Below are 22,109 nucleotides of genomic sequence, written 5' to 3'. Positions count from 1 at the left end.
ACTGGGCAGGGCCACCCACATCAGCTGGGCACACACAGGGACTGAATTTGGCCTGACCCCTTGAGCTGTGTGGGCTCTGGCTGGGGCACCAACCTCCAGGAGTCCGAGTCCTTTCATGGGATTGGGGGCGGGGCGTGACACTTACCCAGTCGACTCACGGAGACAGTTTCTGCCCAGTCTGGCTTTAACCAATGTGGCTACAGTTGTCCCTCAGTATCTGGGGGGAACGGGCTCCCAAAGGAAACCCTGGGATACCCAGATTTAAGGTTGCTCAGGTGCTTATATAAATGACGTAGTGTTTGCATAGAACCTAAGCACCTCTCAAACATTCTAAATCATCTGGATAACCTCTAATGCCTGATACCATGGAAATGCTGTGGAAATAGTTGCTGGACTGTATTGTGTAGGGAATAAGAAGAATAAAAAAAAACCTCTGCACCTGTTCAATACAGACGCAATCATTTTTCCCAGCATTTCCCATCCACTGCTGGTTTACTCCTTGGCAGTGGACACTGCAGGGAGCCATCAGGATTGCCCTGTGGTCAGCAGAGTCCCTGTTGTCCATCCCTCCTGGGGCTTAAAAATGCTCAGGGTGCTGAGAGAGTAACGAAACAGATAAATGAGAGAGAATTGAAAACTTGGTCTCAGTTTGTCCTGTGCCTCCTGCAAACCCACCCTGACTGGGGCTCTAGTAAAGATGTCTCCCCAGCATGTGCCAGGCAGAGCCCTTACCTCCTCCAAACAAGTTCCTCCAGGTCCAGGGCAGCCCTAATGGCCCCAGTGTGGCCTCCAAGGCCGCCTCCGTCCATCTGGCCACATTGGTTGCTGCGTGGGAACAGCACATCTGATCAGCTGCCAGGGCCGGCAGGGCTGGGCTCAGGCTGTGAGCCACAGGTCCCCGGGAGCTGGAGAGCTTAACTGTCCCCGGAGGTGGCCTCAGGCCTCCAGGCCTCCAGGCCCTGGTACGGCTGATCCCCTCCCTTGGGAAAAGGGCATGTGATACTAGTTGAAAAAGGGCCAGTCTGTGTTCTGAAACATGTCTCCTCCCATTCAGCCTTTACTTCACTTTCCAGGTGAGGAAACTGAGGCACAAAGGGGTTCCCTCAAGGCTGGTAAGAGTTGATACCAGGATGAGAGGCCTTCTCTCTAGTGGTTCCTTTAGGAAGTTTCCAGAAGTTTCCAGAAGATTCTGCTTGACATCTCTCCCAGGCATCTCTGACCAGCCCCTCTGGCCTCCCTGAGCACCTGGGATGAAGCCATCCAGGCTCTGCCAGGATTTATCCTGACCCATTCCTCTCCTGGATCCCCCCCAGGGGGACCAACCACATGCTCTACAGGTATTCAGCAGGTGGGGGTGAAGGTGCATCTGGCTCTGGGGACAGGAGCCCTAGATTCTAGGTCCAGCCAGTCTCAGCCTCCTACAGGAGATGGGCTGGGTGACCATGACAGGGGGACAGGTGGCCACTGTCTGTGCCAGCTTTGGGGTGCAGTCTTTTCTTGCCTCGTCCCTGAGCCTATTCCTGGGGCCTCCTGGCTCTGGCTCACTGATGGGGAGATGATGCCAAGAGGGTCTCTAATTCCTGATCCCGGTGGCCTCTGGCTTCCTGCTGGCCTGAGGCCTCTGCATGTCAGACCTAAGGTCTTTCCTCCAGGGATCACACCCTGGGCCTCAGGGTGGCTCTGGAAAGCCCAGGACAGTCCTGAGCAAGCAGAGGGCCTGAGCCAGTCCTGCAAGGCCCATCGCCATTGAGAGTCACAGTGAGACAGAGAGGAATCACAACAGGCCTTACGAGAAAGAGCTAGTCAACTGGAACTGGCACATGCTCATTTACTATCTTCTGTGGTTCTGCACGGGGTGCTCCGGAGGACTGAAAATTCATACTTGATGAATCCTGGTTTGGGGGACATTTCGGTAACCTAGGCAAACAGTGTACACTGGGCTTGTTCATTCCTCAACTGTTTATTGAGCTCTTACTAAGTACAGGGCACTGGAGACAGCAGTGAATTACACAAGTAGCTGTGAGGGGACTGGGAGAGAGACTGCCACTGCCTTTCAGAACAGACACTGTGGGCTGGCATTGAACAGACTGGGCTAGAAGAATGCATTGTCCTTGTTCTGGGGAGAAGAGCAGGTAATTGTATAGGTTGTCTCAGAGAGCCCACAAAGCCCAACAGGTGTGAAGTCACACAGCACAAGGGGCCAGGTGCACAGCCTGTCTGTACTCTGATTTGGGGTCACTCAGGGCCTACCAGGCAGCTGTATCCCACCCCCTTTGTCTCCTCCCAGGCATAGAGCCCACAGCTATTTTTACAACAGGGCACCGTGGCCACAGGCCCTTTGAATAGGATGCCTCTCACATGTTTCTGCCGTGTGGTGGGTTCTCAGCCCTCAGGACCACAGCTGTAAAAACGATGAGAGGCATTTTGGGAGACATTCTTCTTGGTTTTAAAGGTTTCCTTGTCTTTTCTAAGCGGCTCCAAATTAGAGGAAGGCTCCAGACAGGGGCAGGGACTGGAAAGGAGGGGACAGCAGGGAAAAGTCAGACTACTCCCTAATTGTCCTCAAAATCTCAGTCATTCCGTTGGTAATTAGTGAATTGAGGATGCAAGAGGCAGCTTCTTTTGGGGCAGGAGGGAGGAGAAAGCCACGTGGCCCCAAGTCTGGGTTCTGGCTGGATTATCAGCTGCCAGTGGAGGCTGATCTGGCCAAAACCAGCCACTGCCCCCAGGCCAGCTCTGGCCTCTTGGGAGCCCTGCCACATTCTCCTGGGTGTGGGGACATGGGGCTGTCCCCACTCCCAACCTGGAACCTATTTCTTCGAATGTGACCAAAGGGAAACCAGAGATGGTGGCCAGGGGCTGGCAATGGCAATCTGTGGCTTTGGGTGTTTCCCGTGGACCCAGCCAGCTGTGTGTCCTGGACCACAGGGAGCTGTCATTCAGTGTGGTTACATTTGGGGGACGGCACACGAGGATGCCAAGGAGCTGAGCTACCCCGACAGACCAAACAGGGCAAGCTGCGTATCTTCCTAGCTGTTCCCAAGGGCTGGGACACTGTGGCAGCAATGCATTCTGGGAGGCTGAGAAGCCTGGTTCAGAGATCTTGTCACAGACAGTCAGGATGCCTGCCAATCACCAGACAGGATTTAGAGCCACCATTGATAAGCGGCACCAGGTCCAGGCACAACACTGGGAATCTTCCGAGCAACTTGCAAGGTGAAACCTCTCAGTCCCTGTTACCCATAGAGAAACCAAGACCTTGGGGGAAGGAAATGATGTACCTGAGTCACAGAGCAAACAGGCCCACCAGAATAGGAACTGGGTCTATCCAAACTCATGGTCTGTCTTCCCACAGCCCCAGGGCCCTGGGGAGAGAATGGTGGCTTTACTGCTGGTCCCCTCACAGGTGACTGCTTTGGTAACTATTGTTCTATAAAGAATCAGCCTGGCCAGGAATGGTGGCACATGCCTGTAATCCCAGCATTGGGAGGCTGAGGCAGGAGGATCAGGAGTATAAGCCCAACCCGAGCTACATACTAGGTTCAAGGCCAGCCCAAACTACATAATGAGACCCTGTCTCAAGACAAACAACAAAAAAAGAATGACCCCAAAGCCTGGTGGTGTATTCCAAGGTTCCATGGGTCAGAGACCCACCCATGGCTTCAAGAGGGTGGCTGTCATGAAGTCTGGAACTCCCACTGGGAAAATGGCCAGTGCTGGGGCCGTCTGAAGGCTGATGGCTTAACATGGCCGCTTCAGGGAAGTCAGACTTGCCTTATGGCAGCTCAGGGCTGCCACACAAATGTCCCAAAAAGCAAAGTTGGTGCTCCGTTGCTTTTTGTGAGCAGGAATCAGAAGTTCAATAGTGACACTTCTGCCTTCTTCCCCTGGTCAAAGCAGCTACCCAAGCAGGCTTGGTGACAGAGAAAGAAGACATGGGCCCTGCCTCTCATGGGAAGAATGCCAAGGAATTTGGAGATTTTTGTTTTTACATTACTGAGGATTGAAACCAGTACTTTCACTGTGCTATGTGTAAAAAAAGAAAAAGAAGAAAAAGTTTGAGACAAGGTCTTGCTAAATTGCTAAGTTGCTCAGGCTGGGCTTGAATTTATGATCCTCCTACCTCAGCTTCCCAGAGTGCTGGGATTACAGGCCTGCACCACTGTGCCCAGCTAAATTTCTTATTTAAGTCCCTATTGACTAACACACATGCTAAGCCCCTGTCTATTTAAGCCAACATTTGAGCTGCTTCTGTTACTCACAGCCAAACACAATCGCTAGAAACTTTTTGGAAGAAGGGATGTGTGAATGTCACCTTGGAGGACAAAGAGGAGTTGCATGGATTCTAGGAGCAGTCAGAGTCACTTGTCACCATGGCCTCTGGGAATCCTTGCCAAGGCCTGAGTAGAAAGCAGGGCTCCTGTTCCCACCTGAGAAATCCAAGCCACTTGCTGAGCTGTGAGCAAGCCGTGCCCAGGCTTCCTGCCTCCTGCCCAGTGCTCCAGTCCTTCTTCCTGTCCCGCAAGTCACCTCAATGTGGCAGCACAGCCCAGACCACCACCCTGGCTGAGCCCCAGCCTCCCAGTGAGCGGTGTGTTTCCTCAGCCTTGTTTACAGTTGTTGAACTATTTTCGTCAAATTAATTAAATACATGCTAAATCCTCTTCAATTTGTTGTGCAACAAACTAAAGATGCTAAGATTGCAAAATGCACACAAAACCTGTTTATTCTGATAGAAACCCACACTTGGCCCCAATTTAGCCCCACATCTGCTCCTACCTTGAGGCTGTATCAGAGAGGGGCTCTGACCCCTCGGGATCTGAGGTCCCCGGGAGCCATCTCAGCTCCCCACTTCGGTGACTCAAAGCTCAGCAGTGCCCAGGTCACCAGAGAGCATGGGGCACAGATACCAGGAGCACAGGTGCCAAGCCCCTCCCCAGAAGACTGAATTGGTCACAGAGCAAATGGCAATCATGTCACCCTGGGCGACACTGAGGTGGGGCTGTTATTGCTCCAGTGGACGGAGGAGGAAGTGGAAGCACAGCAGGTAACAGCTGAGTCCACACAGCCCAGGACAGGCAGGAGCCCAGGTGGGGCAGGGCTGTCCGCCTCAGGGTCTGCAGGTCACCACCGTGCTCCCCCACCCCCACCCCATCTTCTTCTAGCCCTGGCCGCTCGTCCCAGGCAGAGTCCTGAAGAAGCAACCACAACAGTCCAAGCCACACCCTGAGAGCCCTCTGGGATCCAAATGCACCTCTACTCATACCCCCTACCCCTCCAGCCTGCACCTGCCTCCCTCAGCTCCTGCTGTCAACAAAGCATTCCTGCTGGCCTCCTCGAACAGGGCTGGACACCTTGAGAATCCCTTTCCCTTCTCATGTGCTGCCTGGGGGAAAGAGGGCCTGGTGCTCCAGCCAGAGAAATGGAGGTGCCCAAAGCCTGAGACCTGAGCCCCTGCCCCCGGAAACCCAGATGTGCACATGTGAAGGGACTGCACAGCCATACCACAGTTCAATAGCAAGGCCCTGACTGTACTTTGCTTCTTTGGTTTTGGGCATGAAGAGATGGAGATCTTGGAAAGGAAGGAAGGCAATTGTCCAGAGCTCACAGAGAGTTAGCAGAACTCAGCTCAGACCCAGGCCAGGCTGAGTCTCTCCCAGCTCCCGCTCCCAGCACCCAGGTCCCTGTTGCCACTCAGGCCCTCACACAGCTTGGGCATCACATTGTCGGGCAGAGCACACTCCACACTGCCCAGGGTAGCCTCACCCAGCCTGGCCCTCAGCTCACCCTGCTGAGCGCACAGGCTGCAACCACACGCTGGGCCCAGAACCTCAAAGCAATTGTGGATTTGCAGACATCCTACAAACTCCAAATCCCAAAAAGTAGGGCTAAACCAGGCATGACTGCCCATACCTGTAACTCCAGCACTCTGGGAGGCTGAGGCAGGAGGATCACAAATTTGAATCGATCCTGGGAAACTTAGTGATTTGGTGAGACCCTGGTCTCTGAATAAAAAGTAAAAACAAGGTTGAGGATGTAGCTCTGCGTGAAGGGCCTAGTTCAATCCCCAGTGCAACGAAAAGGAAAAATAAAAGAAGAAGGGTGATTGTTGGTGATGCTGACAATGGAGTTGAGGATTGGGGAAAAGTGGGTCAGCTCCAGGCTAGAGCCTCCTGCTGAGCCAGGGACCCACTGGTCATTCCTGTGTGACTGCTGCCCAGGGCCTGCCTGCCCACAGGAAGGGAGGCACAGCACACGCCCTTGGTGACCCTTCTGGGGCACTTCAACCAGCTGCAGGGTTCCTGTCCCCAAGGTGAGCTCAGCCCTATCACCCTTCAGTGACAAGCTGACCATGTGGCCAGCTGAATTCTCTGGTCCTCAGCCTCATCTCCTGTCCTGAACTGGGCCATGCTTGGATACAGGAAGGATGGGACCCAGTGCCGGGTGCCTGGTCATTTGTGGGCAGAGGGAGATGAAGAGTAAAAAGGCCACTGCCATTTGGTGTGACAAGACTAGGAGATGCCAAAGCCCAAGGGATCTAGCAGAGCTGGGGAGGAATCATTGGTCTTGATGGGGCTGGTGGAGAGGATGGAGCCAAGGATGTAGGAGCAGAGCTGACACTGAAGCTGAGGTTTTAAGGTATGAATAGAAGTTTTCCAGATAGAGATGGAAGGATGGGGATGGAGTGAAGGGAGCGATCCTAGACACAGCTTTTCCCTGGAATGGTCTTTGGAGATACTCCAGTGGGGAGTAGGGGTGGAACATATAGCAGGACTGGAACCCAGAGCACAGGGTGAGGCAAATGTGGAGTTTTGTGTTAATTTTCCATGGTTGAGACAAAATGCCTGAGGAGGTCAGCTTAAAGGAAGAAGGTTGATTTTTGGCTCCTGGTTTCAGAGGTCTCAGTCCATGGTCTACTGGGTCCATGGCGTTAGGGGGTGTAGCTATGCAGGAGCATCATGGCAGAAAGGCACGGTGGGTGGAGGGAAGCTGCTCACTTCGTGGTGGCCAGGAAGGGTGTGAGTCACACCCCCCATGACCCGTGACCCATGACCCACTCCCTTCAACTAAGCCCCACCTCCTAAATTCTGTCACCTCCCAGGCTGGGGCAGCGAAAGACAGGAACACTCACTGTGACCTCAGAGCCAGACCAGAGCTGGGGACTCAGACAAGACTGAGGAAGCCATGCAGGGACAGGTGACAGAGGCAGGATGATGGAGCCCTGGGGCCACGTGTCCATTAGTGGGACCCTGATGGGGTGAAGCCACTGGGGGTGGACACAGTTTATAAGGACTCAGGGACAGTGCATCCAGGACACCCCCACAGATTCCACTGAAGGTGACGGGGTGAGTGTCCTTCCCGAGTTCTGCAGGGCAAGAATTAGCAGGGGATGCTGCTGCAGTGTCAGGAGGTGGGCTGACCCAAGCTCTGAGCGGATGAGGCAGATCTCAGAGGAGGGGCATGGGCTTCTCTTCCATCCTCCCCCCACTCTCGCTCCCTGCTTGCTCCTCCCTGGAACCAGCTTGGGTATTTAGAAGATTAATTTCATGTTTGTGCAAAGCAGAGGATTAGGGGAGGAGGAGACTAAAGCTCCCTGTAGGTTGTTAAGAAAACATCAGCTAAAAAAAGATAGCTAAATCGCTTGGGATGGGATCTGCCTGCCAGCAACCTGGGGCTCCTAGTGGGTAATTTCCTCTCATTCTCTGCAGGCCTGGGACCAGCACCCTGGGCCCCTGACAATGCTCCAAGACTGAATATCGTGGAGCGGCCCTTGAAACAGGTCCAGCTGAAGATCTCAGACAGAACTCCTGCCATGAGGACCACTCTGACAGCTCTGTCCACTCCCATGTTGCTTCTCAGGGCTCCTGCAGGAGCCAGAGGCTCAGAGAGGGTGTGGGCTCCCCAAGCACACACAGTAAGTCAAGGCTCCTGGCCAGAGCTTCTTACCACAGCCGCTCACACTTAGGGTTAGGGTTCCTTGGCATCTTTGCAAGGGCATCTGGAAGCACAGCCTGTGCCATCCAGGGATCCAGACACCCAGGAGCTTCTAACCTTTTTTGTGTGTGTTTTTTGCAGTAGCTTTATTGAGATATAATTCACATACCATACAAGTCATCCATTTAAGGAGTAAAATTCAACAGCTTTAGTATACTCAGAGCTGTGCAGCCATCACTGCTATCCACTTTAGAACATTTTCACCAGCCCAAAAAGAAACCCCATCCCCATTAGATATTACTCCTCTTCCTACTCCCTCCCCAGACCCCGGAAAATAAATGACTTCCTCTCTCTACAAATCTGCCCATACAATGGAACCATACACTGCCTGGTTTCTGGTACCTGGCTTGTTTCTCTGAGTATTTTGGGGAAAAGGAGCACTGGGATTCAACCCAGGGCCTTTATACTGAGCTACATCCCCAGCCCTTTCTTGTGTTTTTTATTTTGAGACTGGGTCTTGGTAAATCACTAAATTGCCCAGGAGGGCCCTCAAACCTAGCCTCAGCCTCCCAGAGTGCTAGGGTTACAGGCATATGCTGCCAGACCTGACTGCATGATGTTCTTGGGTTCATCCACACTTCATTCCTTTTTATGGCCAAATCATAGACCATTCCTCCACTGTGGATGTATGAGTTGTTTCCAGTTTGACGCTGTTATGAACAGTGCTGCTGAGAACATACAGGTGCACATTTCTGTGCGTAAATTTCACCCATTTTTTCTGGGTTACCAGAGGACATGAGCACACTATTGTGTTTAAAAGATAAACCAAACAATGGATAAGATCACAAAGGAGCCTGGTATGTGGTGCACACCTGTAATCCCATTTCTGGGAGGCTGAGGCAGGATGATTGCAAGTTTGAGCCTAGCCTGGGCAACTCAGCAACTTCACAAGACTTTGTCTCAAAATAAAAAAAATAATGAAAAGGTAGGAGTTCAATCCCCAGTGCCACAAACATACAAAATCCTTCAAACAGCAAAGTTGGTCCTGGCAGAAAAAAACCAGATCACTGGTCATCAGGTTGGGGAGGATGACTGCAAAGAGGTCCGAGGGAATTTTCCGGGTGAAGTAAAGACTCTAGGTCTTGACTGTAGCACTGGTCACCCTGGTATGTGTTAGCCCAAACTATTTCACTGAGCATTCAACTGGGCTCATTTTACTGTGTACAAATCACTCCTTAACTCAATGATCATGGTTGTAAAAGGTGTCTGCCAAGGTAGGATGCACCCCATAGGAAGGGAAGGGACTTCAAAGATCCTCCGAGGGCGCCCCCTGCAGCCTCCATGCTGGCCCCAAGGGGCTGAGCACCTGTCGCCCCTACCAGCTGCTGTTGCCACCTGAAGCTGCTAACTCCCCAAACCACCCTGTGCAATACTGTCTCAGCCAGAGAACGCCCAATCCCAACAGTAAACCAGGATCAAAGCCAGCCTGCCCCTTCCTTGAACCCCTCCTGTTGCCTCCAGACCTGAGTGGGTGCAGTGGCAGGTCAGACCTTCACCTAGAGCTGTGTGTAGAGAGGGAAGAAGGTTCTAGAAGGAAGGGGATGAAAGAGTTGATGATCTTCAGACAAACAGGAACAAGGGGACACTTTGGGATTTCTGTTCCCACCCGCAGCATTCCCAGCACCTCAGCCAGCCACCCTTTCTATCTCTTGCTGTGACTCCTGAGTGCCCTGCCCAACTCCCAGACCCTGCAGCCACAACTCAGCAACTCTGTGCATTCACCCACAAGCATGTGACACATTCTAGGCACTGCACAGAACAGGCCCATCCATAGAGCCTGGGCCATTATTTGCCTGAGAACCACATGCTGTGGGCACAAAGAAGGGGTAGCCTCATAGCATGGGTTGAGGGACCCTTCCTGCAGGAAGCAATGTCTTCTAGAGGACTGAAGGACCAGCAGAACTTAAATAAACAAAAGAGAAGAAAGAGAATTCTCGATTGGAGGACGAACCTGCATGGGTTCTACGGGGGCACCCAGTTGGGTGGTCCTGAAAACAGCATGTACAGAGAATGAAGAGGTGGGCTGAGTGGTTAGCAGGGCTTATGGCACAGATCCTTGGAGTCAGACCACGGTAAGGAACACAGCCATCATTGCAGAGGGGCAGAGAAGCCATGGAAATCTTAAACTGGATGCTGTCCATGTTCTGAGGGACAATAATTCTTAACATAGTGTTTCATACCCAACCAAACTAGCAAGAAAACCTGAGGACCAAATGGTTTTTGAGACACATAAAATCTTGACAGGTGTATCACCTGCCCATTCATCCCAGAGGAAAAAAACAGTAAATAAACTAAATAAGAAGAAAAAAGATCCAGGCAGCTGTGGCCCCACCCCAGGGGAATTGCACATGGATGTCCCAGATGACAGGGTCCAGTTAAGCAAGGAGGATGGGGAGTAGCTAGTACTCATGAGAAGCAGTCCTAGAAGAACTGTGTACCCTAGATTTGGTAGCATCCCTGAAACATCACAGGAACTTAGGATGCAATAAATGCAAGTAAAAAAACAGCATTTAGAAAGTGCCAGAAAAGTAAAGTCTGGACACTAAAAAAACAGCTTGCCTAGACCACTGCGAGCTTTGCAGTGAGTGCTGTCCACATAATCATGACATTGCAAGCACTTTATGTATTTCCAACTTTCATAATCAGCCCCCAGACAAAGCAAAGAAAGAAGACTTAATTAAGGTTAAAGAATGCAAATATTTTCAACCACACCAATGGAAAAGTACAAATGGCAGATGCTGGGAGGGAAGGATGAGGAAAAGAGCACATGTAGTATAAGAAGCCTCCATGTCTTTCTGTCCAACAGCAGGTTCTCAATAATCAAAGCTATTAACACTCTGAAGATGACTATAGATTCATTAAAATGGTGGAATAACTATGTTGGAAGGAGGGACAGGGCTGGGGAGAGAAATTAAGTAAAATCTTCAGTTCTCAAGCCAAAAAGTCCTCAGAAATTATCAAAAAGTGATAGCCAGGTGCAGTGGCATGTGCCTGTAGTCCCAGCCACTGGGGAGACAGAGGCAGGAGGGTTGCAAGTTCAAGACTAATTTGTGCAACTTAGCAAGATCCTGTGTCAAAATTTTAAAAGACAAAAAGGGTTGAGTGTGGAGCTCATGGTAGAGCACTTCTTGGATTCAATTCTTTTTTTTTTCTTTCATTAAGTTTATTGGTGCATTTTAGGTATACAATACAGTTACATTCATCGTTGGGAACTTGTACCTCTGCATGATGTATCTTAGTTCTTATGTTTTCCCCCATTTCCCTGCCCTCCCTTCACTCTCTCTACTTTTCCCTATTTACAGAGACTTTGTTTCCATTTTTTCCTTTCCTTATATTTTTTCTTTTCCCTTCTTTCCTTTCCCCTACCCTTCCCACTTCCCCAACTCCTTTATGGGTTCAATTCCTAATAACAACAACAAAACCCAACTGATAAATCACAAAATGCCAACACAGTCAATATCTGTCATTCTTAGGAGTCAGTCAGCCTCTGGGCCCCTTTATTCTTTAGGAATCCTCCTGGGTCCATAGGAAGTGAAATGCCAAATACACTTTCCCAGCCTTCCTGCAGAAAGGGCCTGGATCCTGCCCTGGCTCGGCCAATCCGCTGGCTCATGTTAAACGTGAAACAAAGCCCACAGCATGGAGAAGCAGGTGCTGCCAGAATCCATTCAGGCTGGCAGGGCTGGAGGCTGCTGGGTGGCCACCCTCAGCTTCTAGAAACAGCAGGGACCACAGGGTGGTGCCCAGCACTGAGGATGCTGGTGTCACAAGCTGCAGCATCTGGGCTCTGCACAGCTGGGGCCCCTGTCAATCTGATGCTGGAGTTGGGGTGTTGCTTCTGGATGCACCCCTACCCTGGAACCTCCAGGCTCACACTGATCTTGGGAATGTCTCAGTGTGCTTGTACTTAATTATCCAGAGCTGGTTTCTATTGCCTGCCGCACAGAATGCTGGTCCAAGGGACAAGTGCTCACTCCTGAGAGAGGAGGGAAACCCCAGGGGACAGGGCAGGGAGAGGGGCAGGCCACCACTTCTGCCTATTTGCCTGACCTCATCTTTCTGTGCCATCTTCTTTTTTAACCCAAGTGCATTTAATGTTTCATTATTTTTCCTAAAAAGCTTTTCTATATCAGGAGTCAAGCTCTGGCTGATGACAAAGCTGTGATGTAACAGCTAGGGGAAGAGGCTGAGCGTGCAGTGAGGAAGTCACTGGCTGGGCTATGGGACATGGGACTCGCCAGCCTCTAAGGCCCAGGGTGGAGGAGACTTGTGACTGGAAGGCTGATGTCCTTGCTGAGGGAGGAGAGATAGGGAGGGGAATTGGGCCTCCAGGATCCTTTCATGGTTTGAACAGGGCTTAAGGGTTACCTCACTTCCAGTCCATGTCCCAGAAGCTTAGTCCCAGTGTGGCAGTGAGGGGTGGGGGAACCTTTGAGAGGTGGGAACTTGCACAAGACAGTCAGGTCACCAGGTGCTGGTGTAATGTTCAGAAGGGAGTAATGTTGCTGTCCAAGACCTCAGTCAGATCCCCCGAGAGTAGGTTGTTGTAAAGAGGGGAGCTGGCCCGAGTCTCTCTGGCTTCTGTCTCACCATATGACTCTCACCGTGTGCTCTTTCTGCAGTGTGTGGTCCACCACGATGCCTTCTGCCACCATACTGTTATGCAGCCACAAGGGGCTGACCCTATGACCAGTGGGCAGTCTGACTTGGACTCTCAGCTTCCAAAACTACTGTGAGCACAATAAACTACTCTCTCCTTCCTTCCTTCCTTCCTTCTTTCTTTCTTTCTTTCTTTCTTTCTTTCTTTCTTTCTTTCTTTCTTTCTTTCTTTCATATTGTGGCTTCAAGCCAGGGGTTTACACTTGCTAGGCAAGTACTTGGCCACTGAACTACACCCCTCCCTTTTTTTACTTTTTATTTTTCACTAAATCTCTCAGGCTGGGCTTGAACTTGTGATGCTCCTGCCTAAGCCTCCTGAGTAGCTGAAATCACAGGTGTGCATGACTGTACCCAGGAGAAAATCTCTCTCTCTCTCTCTCCAGCCTCCGGTATTTTGTTACAACAACAGAAAACAGACGAATATAGATCCGTAAGATTTGCAGAGCAGTTTCTCCTGCCAAGCTGGGCCTGCACCCTGTGGCTTCAGGAATTTGATGAGGCCTCCAGGTCATATGAGTCCCACCCACCTCTGATGTGACCCCTCTCAAATGGTGGCAAATGCACTGGGATGTACACAGGAGTGAATGGACCTGGCTCCAGCAATCATCAGCAATGTGGGGTGAGGAATCAACAGAGAAGCTAAAACAGTTTTCCTGGAGGGAAAGGACTTGAAGGTGAAGTAGGGGGAGGATCAGTGACTGTCTATAAGGAAGAAGGGAAAGACAGAATGCAGTCTGGGACTCCCAATAAGTTGAAGGGAGTTAGATGTATGTCCAAATAACAAAGCCAGCTTAGAGGAGTGAGCTCCCCGTCAGGGCAGGTATGTAAGCAGGGGCTGCAAATCCACTCACCAGGGGTGGAGTTGGCAGGATCCAGGCATGGGATAAGGATCTCCTCTGGGCCTGAAAATCTGTGAAAAGAGGATGAAGAGAAAAAGCAATGGAGGGGGGTGGTACAAAACAGGAACCAAAACAAGGCCAAGATGGAGAGCTGCTCAGGATGGAAACACACTCCTATTTGTGGGAAATTTGTCTCAGCAAATGAGAGACAGCAATGACGTGCAGACTGTCTCCTGAAATGAATGCCATCTGGGGAAAAATACCAAATTCAACCGGACCAATTTGTCTTTCCCACTAATGAGCCATGTCAATTTTGGGGCCATCCTGGTTTATCTGTTTAGAAAGAAGCTCTTTATTCCCAGGAGCCAGGCCACCCCCTTCCCACATGAGGAAGGACTCAGAACAACAGCCAAGTTCCCTAGTGCAGGCTTTTGGTGAAACAAGATTTTGTGAAATAGGTCTGACAGGCCCAGAGCATTATAAGCAGAGGCATGGTTTCCATGGAAATAGTTAACTTGACCCCCAGTGCCCACCTCCCCTCCTGAAGAACCAGACTGGTACTAGATGCCCCCTGCATGACCCTGCTGAAATCCCCCACAAGACCCATTTGTTGAAGGTTTTCTCCTTTAGGAGGTGGAGCCTAGCGGGAGTAAGTTAGGCCATTGGGGTGTGGCCTCAAAGAGGATATTGAGACCCCACACACACACATACACACACATACACACACCCTGTGCTTCTTGTTTCTCTCCTTGCTTCCTGGCTACCCTGAGGCAAGCAGCTTTGCCTTACATGCTCCCCATCATGATGTGCTGCCTCACCAGAAAAGCAATAGAGCCAGCCTGTAATCCCTACACCCTGAGGCAGGAAAATCATGAGTTGGAGCCCAGCTTGGGCAACTTAGTGACTTAGTGATACCCTGTCTCAAAATAAAAAATAAGAAAGGGCTGAGGATGTAGCTCAGTACAGAGGCCCTAGATTCAAACCCCAGTACCAAAAGAAAAAATAAAGTTTAAATAAATAAATAAATAAATAAATAAGAGGCTAGATGTCATGGAAGTCAAAGAGTAGCCATGGGAGCCAGCACTGCTGAGTCTGGCCCTGCCCTGATCACCCACTAGAGGGAACTCTGCCTCTTGGCCTAAAGCCCTGTAGCATCCTGCAGGATCATCCCTGCTACTAGAAAGGTGACTGGCATTACTCTTGCTAAGAGATCCCTTGCCCAAGGCCAGGCCTTCCCAGTTACCATTGGGCCCAAGGCTGACTGAGGCCTCATCCTGCCCTGCCCTTCGAGTACTGACCCCAAGCACGTCACCATTGAACTTCTAGCACACCTACCTCTATCCAGAGTTCCCTTTCCAGGGGATCTGACTTCCAGACCCTACCTTCCTTATGGGACTTCCAGTCCTCAGAGGGACCCTAGATCCTCACACCCCAGCCGTTTCCCAAGTCCGGCTCATGCTCCTGGCCCCTGCCCTTCTGCACTGGAGAACACAGATGTTATCTCAAGGCCCAGAGAACCTCAGCCCCTGCAGCAGGAAGAGGCCATGGCCACGGGACCCTGTGCACCTCAGGTTGATGGTGACATCCCCATCCTGGATACACCAGACCTGGAAACATGGTCCCATGCCCATGCCACAGAGGTGGGTGGTATCCACGTGGGTCCAGTGTTCTACCACTCACTGAGCTGTACCCTGAACCCTGCACTGAAGTCCCTCTTCTCCCCAGTATCTTGAATAGCAGATCCTTAGGTCCTGGGGATTAAGACATGGGTTTCTTTTTGCTAGGGTGGGAGGGGCATTACTCTGCCCATCACACTCATTTTCCTTCATAAGTAAATACGAAGTTCCAATGCATTCTTATATTCATCACTGCAAACACAGTAGCTATCACAATAACATATGATACATGGCCCCTCAAAGTATGTGGAACTTTTTTTGGTAGCGGGGATCAAACTTGGGACCTTTTGCTTGCAAGGTAAGTGGTGGAAGCACTGAGCTAAATCCTCAGCCCAATATGTGGGATTTTTTTATGGCTGTTTTCTGAGACAAGTTCATGCTATGTAGTCCAAGCTGGCCTTGAACTCCCTATGTAGCCTGGAATGTCCTCAAACTCACAATCCTCCTGCCTCATCCTCCCAAGTGCTGAGATTACAGGTGTGCATCATCACACCTGACAAGTATGTGTTTTTATACCAAATTATTTATGCAAAAGTGGTTTAGAAAGTGATTCTGCCAGCAAAGGTATCAAAAGCCTTCAGGAAGCTGTGGGCAGGCCCCACTGCTGTGCCATGCTCTGCTCTGGTCAGCTGTAGGTTGGCTGGGTCTCCCCCCTGAGGACTCTTGGGAAACAGGTTAGTCTAAGTGCCATGCCAGGGCTGCTTCCACCTCCTGGTACTAGGGATTGAACCCCGGGCCTGCATACTGAACTACATCCCCATCCCTTTTTAGTTTTTGTTTTGAGGTGGTCTTGCTAAATTGCCCAGGCTGGGCTCAAACTTGCAATCCTCCTGCCTCATCCTCCTGAGTTCTGGGATTATAGTATTTTCCAACACACATACCAATTTGAATGGGACACACCACAGAAGCTGGCCTCACTCCTGTTCAAGGAGACAAGTTCCTGCATCACCAATGTATAGCTATAGCCACATCCAGTCTTTCCCCGGGTCCCTAGACCCTCTTAACTCCTGTGCTCATCTGGTCCTGGCCACTCACCATTTACACAGCCCTGACCTTGAAAGTAGCCTCCTCCCACCATACTGGGGCCCTGGCAATGCTCTGGGGCCTCCTGACCTGTTTTTGGGAGACAGAATCCGAGGCCAGGGTGAGGGTGCCTGGAGGTGGGCAGGGCTGTCCCCCCTTGGGGACCTGTTCTCAGGAGCAGCTTCTTAGCCAGTATGGAGAGGCCATCTCAGAGGACACATGGACTCTCTGGGCCCTGAGGAGATTCCTAGTCTCTGTCCTGTCTGTGAGAAGGCTGATATTGAAGCCACATGTCACCCTAGAGTCCTGGTTCCCTTAGCTGATATCAGCAATGTATGGTGTACAAGTTAGTTGTTTATTGCTGCTTAACAAGCAGCCCCAGAACAGCCTGGATTTACAAATTATCTTATTTCCTCTCTCATGGTTCTGTGTGGCTGGCTGGGTTCAGCCTGGCAGGTGGTTCTGGGCTGGGGTCACTTGTATTGTTGCAATTAGGTGACAGCACTGGCCAGAATCAACTGGGGGCTCAGTGGGGCCACAGCTTCTTCACTGTGCCAGATGCCTCAGCTGGGATAGCTAGAATAGCCAGCCCAGGCTGGATCTTCCTCCTCCCTAGGCATCTCCAAGTGGCCAGCATGGGCATCCTCACAATGAGGCTGCTATGGTTCTTGTGGGGGGTCCGGGTCCCTAGTGTGATGATGGATAGGTGGTGGGTCTTGAAGAGGCACAGCCTAGGGCGAGGTCCTTCATTCATTGGGGGTGTGACCTCAGAAGGAGTAAGGAAGCTCTGGTGGGACTCTGAGCTCCTTCTGGTAAGAACAAATAGTTATGAAAAGAGCCCATGCTTTACTCTGGCTTCCTGTCTAACCATGTGATCTCGTTCACACTCCTGCTGTTGTATCATCCACCATGATGTGATGCAGCCAAGGGCCCTCACTGTGGTCAGTACCCTGCAGTTTGAACTTTCAGCCTCCAGAATTATGAGCTACACAAAGCTCTTATCTTTATAAAATTAATCAGCCTTAGGTATTTTGTTGTAATAGCAGCAACAGTACTAACACAATGGTGGCATCAGAGGAGTCCAACTCCTTACATGGAAGTGGCTTCTCCTAGAACAGTGGTTCCCTGTGTGCTGGGTGCCAGCTGTGAGCTTCTGCTTGGCCTTGGGTGTCTCTCAGTGGCAGCCAGGGCCAGGCTGTCTGAGTGCTCCCTTGGGCTCAAGACCAAGCTGGGCGCCCTCAGGAACACTGTCATTCATTTGTTTCACAACTGTCCTCTGTCACAGTGATGACTCAGGCTCTCCCTACCCTCAGGTTACCCAGAGTCACCAACTCCCAGGAACATAAGTCCTTGTTCCCAGAGGAAATGGTCTTCTGGGTAAAAAAAAAAAGCAGCAGGAGACAGTGACAAGTTGCTGATGACACAAATAGCAAATACCTTGTGTTCGTCTCCACCCCCTCCAGCCACGACCAGCAAGTTAGGAAAAGTGAGGAGTGGTCCACATGCACAGCCTTGAGGGATTTAGCTCACCAGAAGGCTCACAGCCAGACCTAGAAGGTACAGTACCCCATCTCCACCCCTGATGCTGCACCCCTTCTGACTCCTGTTTCCTCCCACAAGAAAGAGGGATTGAGGGCCAGGGACTTAGTTCAGTGGCACCACACCTGCCTCAAAAGCGAAAGGTCCTGACTTCAATCTCTGATACCAGAAAAATAAAAAAGAAAGAGGGGTTGGCCAGGCAGAGGGGTGGTATACACCTGTAATCGCAGCACTCTGGGAGGCTGAGGCAGGAGGACCCCAAGTTCCAGCCCAGCCTGCGCAAGTTAGCAAATTAATGAGACTCTGTCTCAAAATAAAAAATTTAAAAAGCCAGGGATGTAGCTCAGTGCAAAGGGCCTGAGTTCAATTCCTAGTACCACCAAAAAATAAAAGAAGAAAAAGAGAGAGGAAAAGAGGGATGGGAGGAGAAAGGGAGGGAAGAAGGAAGGGTTATGGAGAAGAGGTTGACCAGATGGCTGGACTCCAACCATCTCTATGACTTTGGGCAAGTCCCTGCCCTTGTCAGCCTCAATCTTACACCTGCAGCATGGAAGTGTGTTTCTAGCACCTCATTCTTCAATTCAGTTTCCATCTGGCCCACCTCAGAGTATCCAGGAATGTATGTATGTGTTGCCCAAATCTTTGACCATTTTCTTTTAATGAAGCACCAGAGGCAGTGTGATTTTATAAGGAACAAAGGTTCTGTCAGCCAGGAAGTGCAAGAACATGGGATCAGCATCTCCTCAGCTTCTGGTGTGGGCCCCATGCTACATCATAAAGTGTGGGGCATAAAAGGGGAAGAAGAGACAAAACAGGAGAGGAAGGCTGGCTTTATAACAACTCACTCTCATGAGAATTCATTCATTCCCAAGATAACCAACCCAGCCTGTGAGAAAGGGGTTCACCCCGCTGAAGGATTAGTCAGCTCCTAAGGGATCTACCCCTGACTTTGTCACAAAGGTCAATCAAATTTCAGTGTGAGTTTTGGAGGGGACAAACCATATTCCAACCCCAGCAGGGGGACTGGAATTCAATCCCATTCATCCAGTGCCCCCAACTCCAAGACCCCAGAAATCCAAACCATGGCACACAGACAGACACTGCCCGGGAAGCTGAGTGGGAATTCACCGCCCACCTCCGGCGAAGCTAAGCAATGGGTCAGGCTGGGCGAGGGAAAGAAGATTGAGAGGCGAGATAGGTCAGGCCATGTGCAAACCCAGGCTCTCCTATTTGGCGACAGCGTGGCCTCAAGAAATTCCTTAGCCTCTCGGAAGCTCAGATTCCCCATCTGGAAAAGGAGAATTTTAACAGCCACCCCCAAGGAAAGGCCCCAGGACAGCAGACAGCAGCCGGGAAAGCCCAAGTTGGTTATTATTCAAACTCCGTGCTAGAGAGCAGTGTGTCTTTCTGGGGTGATGGCACGGGTTCTTGTCACCACTGCAGGGCCTTCTCTGAGATAATTTAGGAGGCCTGGGCCAGGGAGTGATCCACCGCTGAAGCTGCCACCTCCCCAGTGGCTGCCGAAGAACGAAAAACGGATCAGGCCTCAGGGGCTGGAAGGGCTCTCCTTGTCCCCCGCTTCCTGAAGATGCCTCGGGCTGTCTCGCTCTCCAGCACAACGCGCTAAAAAATGACTCTGAAGAAAAGTAAGCAGACACTCCAAGCTATAAATATTTCAGAGCGGAATGAACGTCCTTTCCCAGCACCGACTCGCCGTATATATTATTTATAAAACCATAACTTCAGTTGAAAGGTAGTCGCCCAAGGAATAGACAGCCTCACTCAGACTGGCGGGGGTGATTGGGAAAACAACCGAGAAGAGGACAGAGAGTGTCTGGGCCACCGGTGGTCACAGGAGGTTATCCACCCCATCCCGGCTCCAGCCTGGCCACAGGGACAAGACAGGACAGCTAGGAGAGGCTCTGGACACCAGCACACCGTCAGGTCACACAACCCACGGCCCCGCTGGCTTCTCAGGAAATTGCCAGTAAATTCCCAACAAAATCCCTTCTACCCCGCTTCTTAGCTTCTTAGCAGGGGGTGGGGTTTGTAGTTGGAGAGGAGGCTGAGATGGCCACCCTGAGGCCACTGGGCAGCAAGAGACCCACGTCCTGCGCTGTGACACCCCCCTCCCCAGGTCAGGGTGACTTCCGGACTGGATATTCCCAGCTGGGAAACGGACAGATGAATGATCCTACTCTATCACAGGGGTCCTCAAACCCTGGGACCGCCCACACAGATGGGGGGAGCAGTAGGTGAGGAGCAAAGCTACATCTGTGTTCCCAGCAGCCACCATCGCTCGCTTTACACCCTGAACTCCGCCTGGGCGTCAGATATGGGCGGGGGCTCAGCTTCTCTTGCGAGTGCGCCCCCTGCTGTGAACTGCGCTCGCGGGGTCTAAGGCACGCTCCTTAGGGTCATCCTGAAACCATCCCGATTCGTGGAAAAACTGTCTTCCACGAAACCAGTTCCTGGTCCCAAGAAGATTGGGGACCACGAACTCTAGCAACGCCGCATCACCAGTCTACAGCAAAGACTTTGTAGCAACTCCCTTTCTCCAGAGGTAAAGCTTGTGGGTAATTTCACCGACCACATTCCCAATTTTAAAATCAATACAAAGCTGGGCATGGTGGCGAACACCTGTAGTTCCAATTCCTCTGCAGGAGGATCAGAGTTGGAAGCCAGCCTGGGCAAATTAGCAAGACCCTGTCTCAAAAACAAAATAAAAACCAATAGCTCAGTGACTTTCACCTGTGATAAAAAGGCTTGATCAAAGCAGTGATTGATAACCCTTTGTGTGTGGGTGTGGGTGTGTGTGTATGTGTGTATGTGTGTGTGGTTCTGTGGATTGATCCCAGGCCTTTGCACTTAGCTCCATCTCCAGCCTGGCTTATTTTTCAAGACGGAGTCTCACTGAGTCACTAAGTTGCCCAGACTGGGCTCAGCCATCAGAATCCTCAAGTCTTCCTGTACCCGCAAATGGTGGCTGAGCTGCTTTTGATTTTAATTTTTCCATTATGCACTCCTTGTAGAAAATTTAGAACGTGCAAAAAAGCACGAACCTCAAAATAAAAAAATCACTTATGATTCCATGACCCAGAGCAGCCCCAGTTAACACCCCGTGTGTATCGCATCCCTGATCCCAGCGGCAGAGCTCCCAGGAGAGGAGGGCCATGCCAAGGCCCAGAGGCTGCACACAAGGCCCCCTCCCCATTCTGCAGGGGGACTTCCGATTTGGCTTTCCAGCCCCCCACCATTGACGCAGATACACAATCTTCCAGAGAGGCCAAAGCAGCAGGACTGGATCCCAGGGTGCTCCCTGCCAAGTGGGGATTGCAGGGTGCACCCAGGGCTACCCGTGAGATGAAATACAAGAGTGAGTGGTACATACCTGTCATCCCAGCACTCTGGGAGGCTGAGGCAGGAGAATCGCCAAGTTTGAGCCCAGCCTGGGCAACTTAGTGAGACTCTGTCTCAAAATTAAAAATAAAAAGGTCTGGGGATATAGTTCAATGGAGACAGCCAGGGTCCAGTCCCCAGGGGGAAAATAATTGAGTGATCATAAAGGCTGCAGAATGCAGGCCGAGCCCTGGTGCCCGTGGAGGGTGGCTGCAGTGTGACCATACACACGCGCCCAGCGGCCTCTTCCCTGCTGGAGTCTGCTGACCAGAACGGGCGTGTCTCGCCAGCCCTGCTCAGGCCCAGGAAGCCCTTCACCCACTCCTCCTCACGGGAGGACTGGGGTGACCAGCAACCCTGCTTTCTGGTCTTTCCACCCCCAGGTCCCAGCCACGGGGCATCTCCCAGCAGCCACCGCAGTTCAGCTCGGGCCTCCACTAACCTGTTTCCCATCTGTAGCTCCCCCCAAAAATATCAAAATAAAAACCCGGATGAGTTCTTTTGCTGTAATGCCCAGAATGTAATAACTGATTACATTTCATTTCTCCCCACAGGAAACGCGGGTTAATTTGGCGGCTGACTTCTGTGCCAGGGCTCGATTGCAACACCCAGAAAAAAGCTGCCCCTCCCCGCCCAGCAGACAGCGGCGGTGCGCGGGGATTCCAGAAGTGCAGGGCGCATGCGCTCGAGCACATACGTGCGTGCAGGAGCGCGCGTGTACAGCAGAGACTGACAAGCACCGCGGAAACACTCACACGCACGCGCACGGCCGCACCACGACTGAGTGGGGCCGCAAAGTGTCCCACCGTAACTCTGCGTTCCAGTACTGCTGCCAAATGCACTTAGTCCACGGCCTGCCCCTTCCTGCATTTCCCGGGAAGAGAAAGGAGCCATTCATAGGGCTGCCCAGGTCCCCATGGTACCTGCCCCTGGTGGACTTCTCTACTTACTTAGGGTGATGGGAACACTGGGGAACCCC

At 51.4% G+C, this 22,109-nt stretch overlaps 1 protein-coding gene across 4 annotated transcripts in view; it reads right to left on the bottom strand.

Moving 5' to 3' along the window:
• Positions 1-22,109, bottom strand: part of Myl10 (myosin light chain 10) — a 78,268-nt gene that overhangs the window by 10,076 nt on the left and 46,083 nt on the right. For 3 of the 4 annotated variants that reach the window (XM_087196314.1, XM_021254466.2, XM_021254469.2), the window contains exon 3: positions 13,506-13,564. In XM_087196314.1, the coding sequence (XP_087052440.1) occupies positions 13,506-13,564 (59 nt within the window). Of the gene's footprint in view, positions 1-13,505; positions 13,565-21,122; positions 21,201-21,572; positions 21,781-22,109 lie in introns of those variants that run through there. The other variant, XM_087196316.1, reaches the window with a different exon arrangement.

Source organism: Heterocephalus glaber, unplaced genomic scaffold, assembly GCF_053883595.1.
Source record: "Heterocephalus glaber isolate CG9 unplaced genomic scaffold, H.glaber_assembly_v1.0 deba00001610, whole genome shotgun sequence".
NCBI lineage: Eukaryota > Metazoa > Chordata > Mammalia > Rodentia > Bathyergidae > Heterocephalus > Heterocephalus glaber.
The sequence above is the reverse complement of the archived record's forward strand: the minus strand, read 5'-3'. Positions and strand labels throughout refer to the sequence as shown.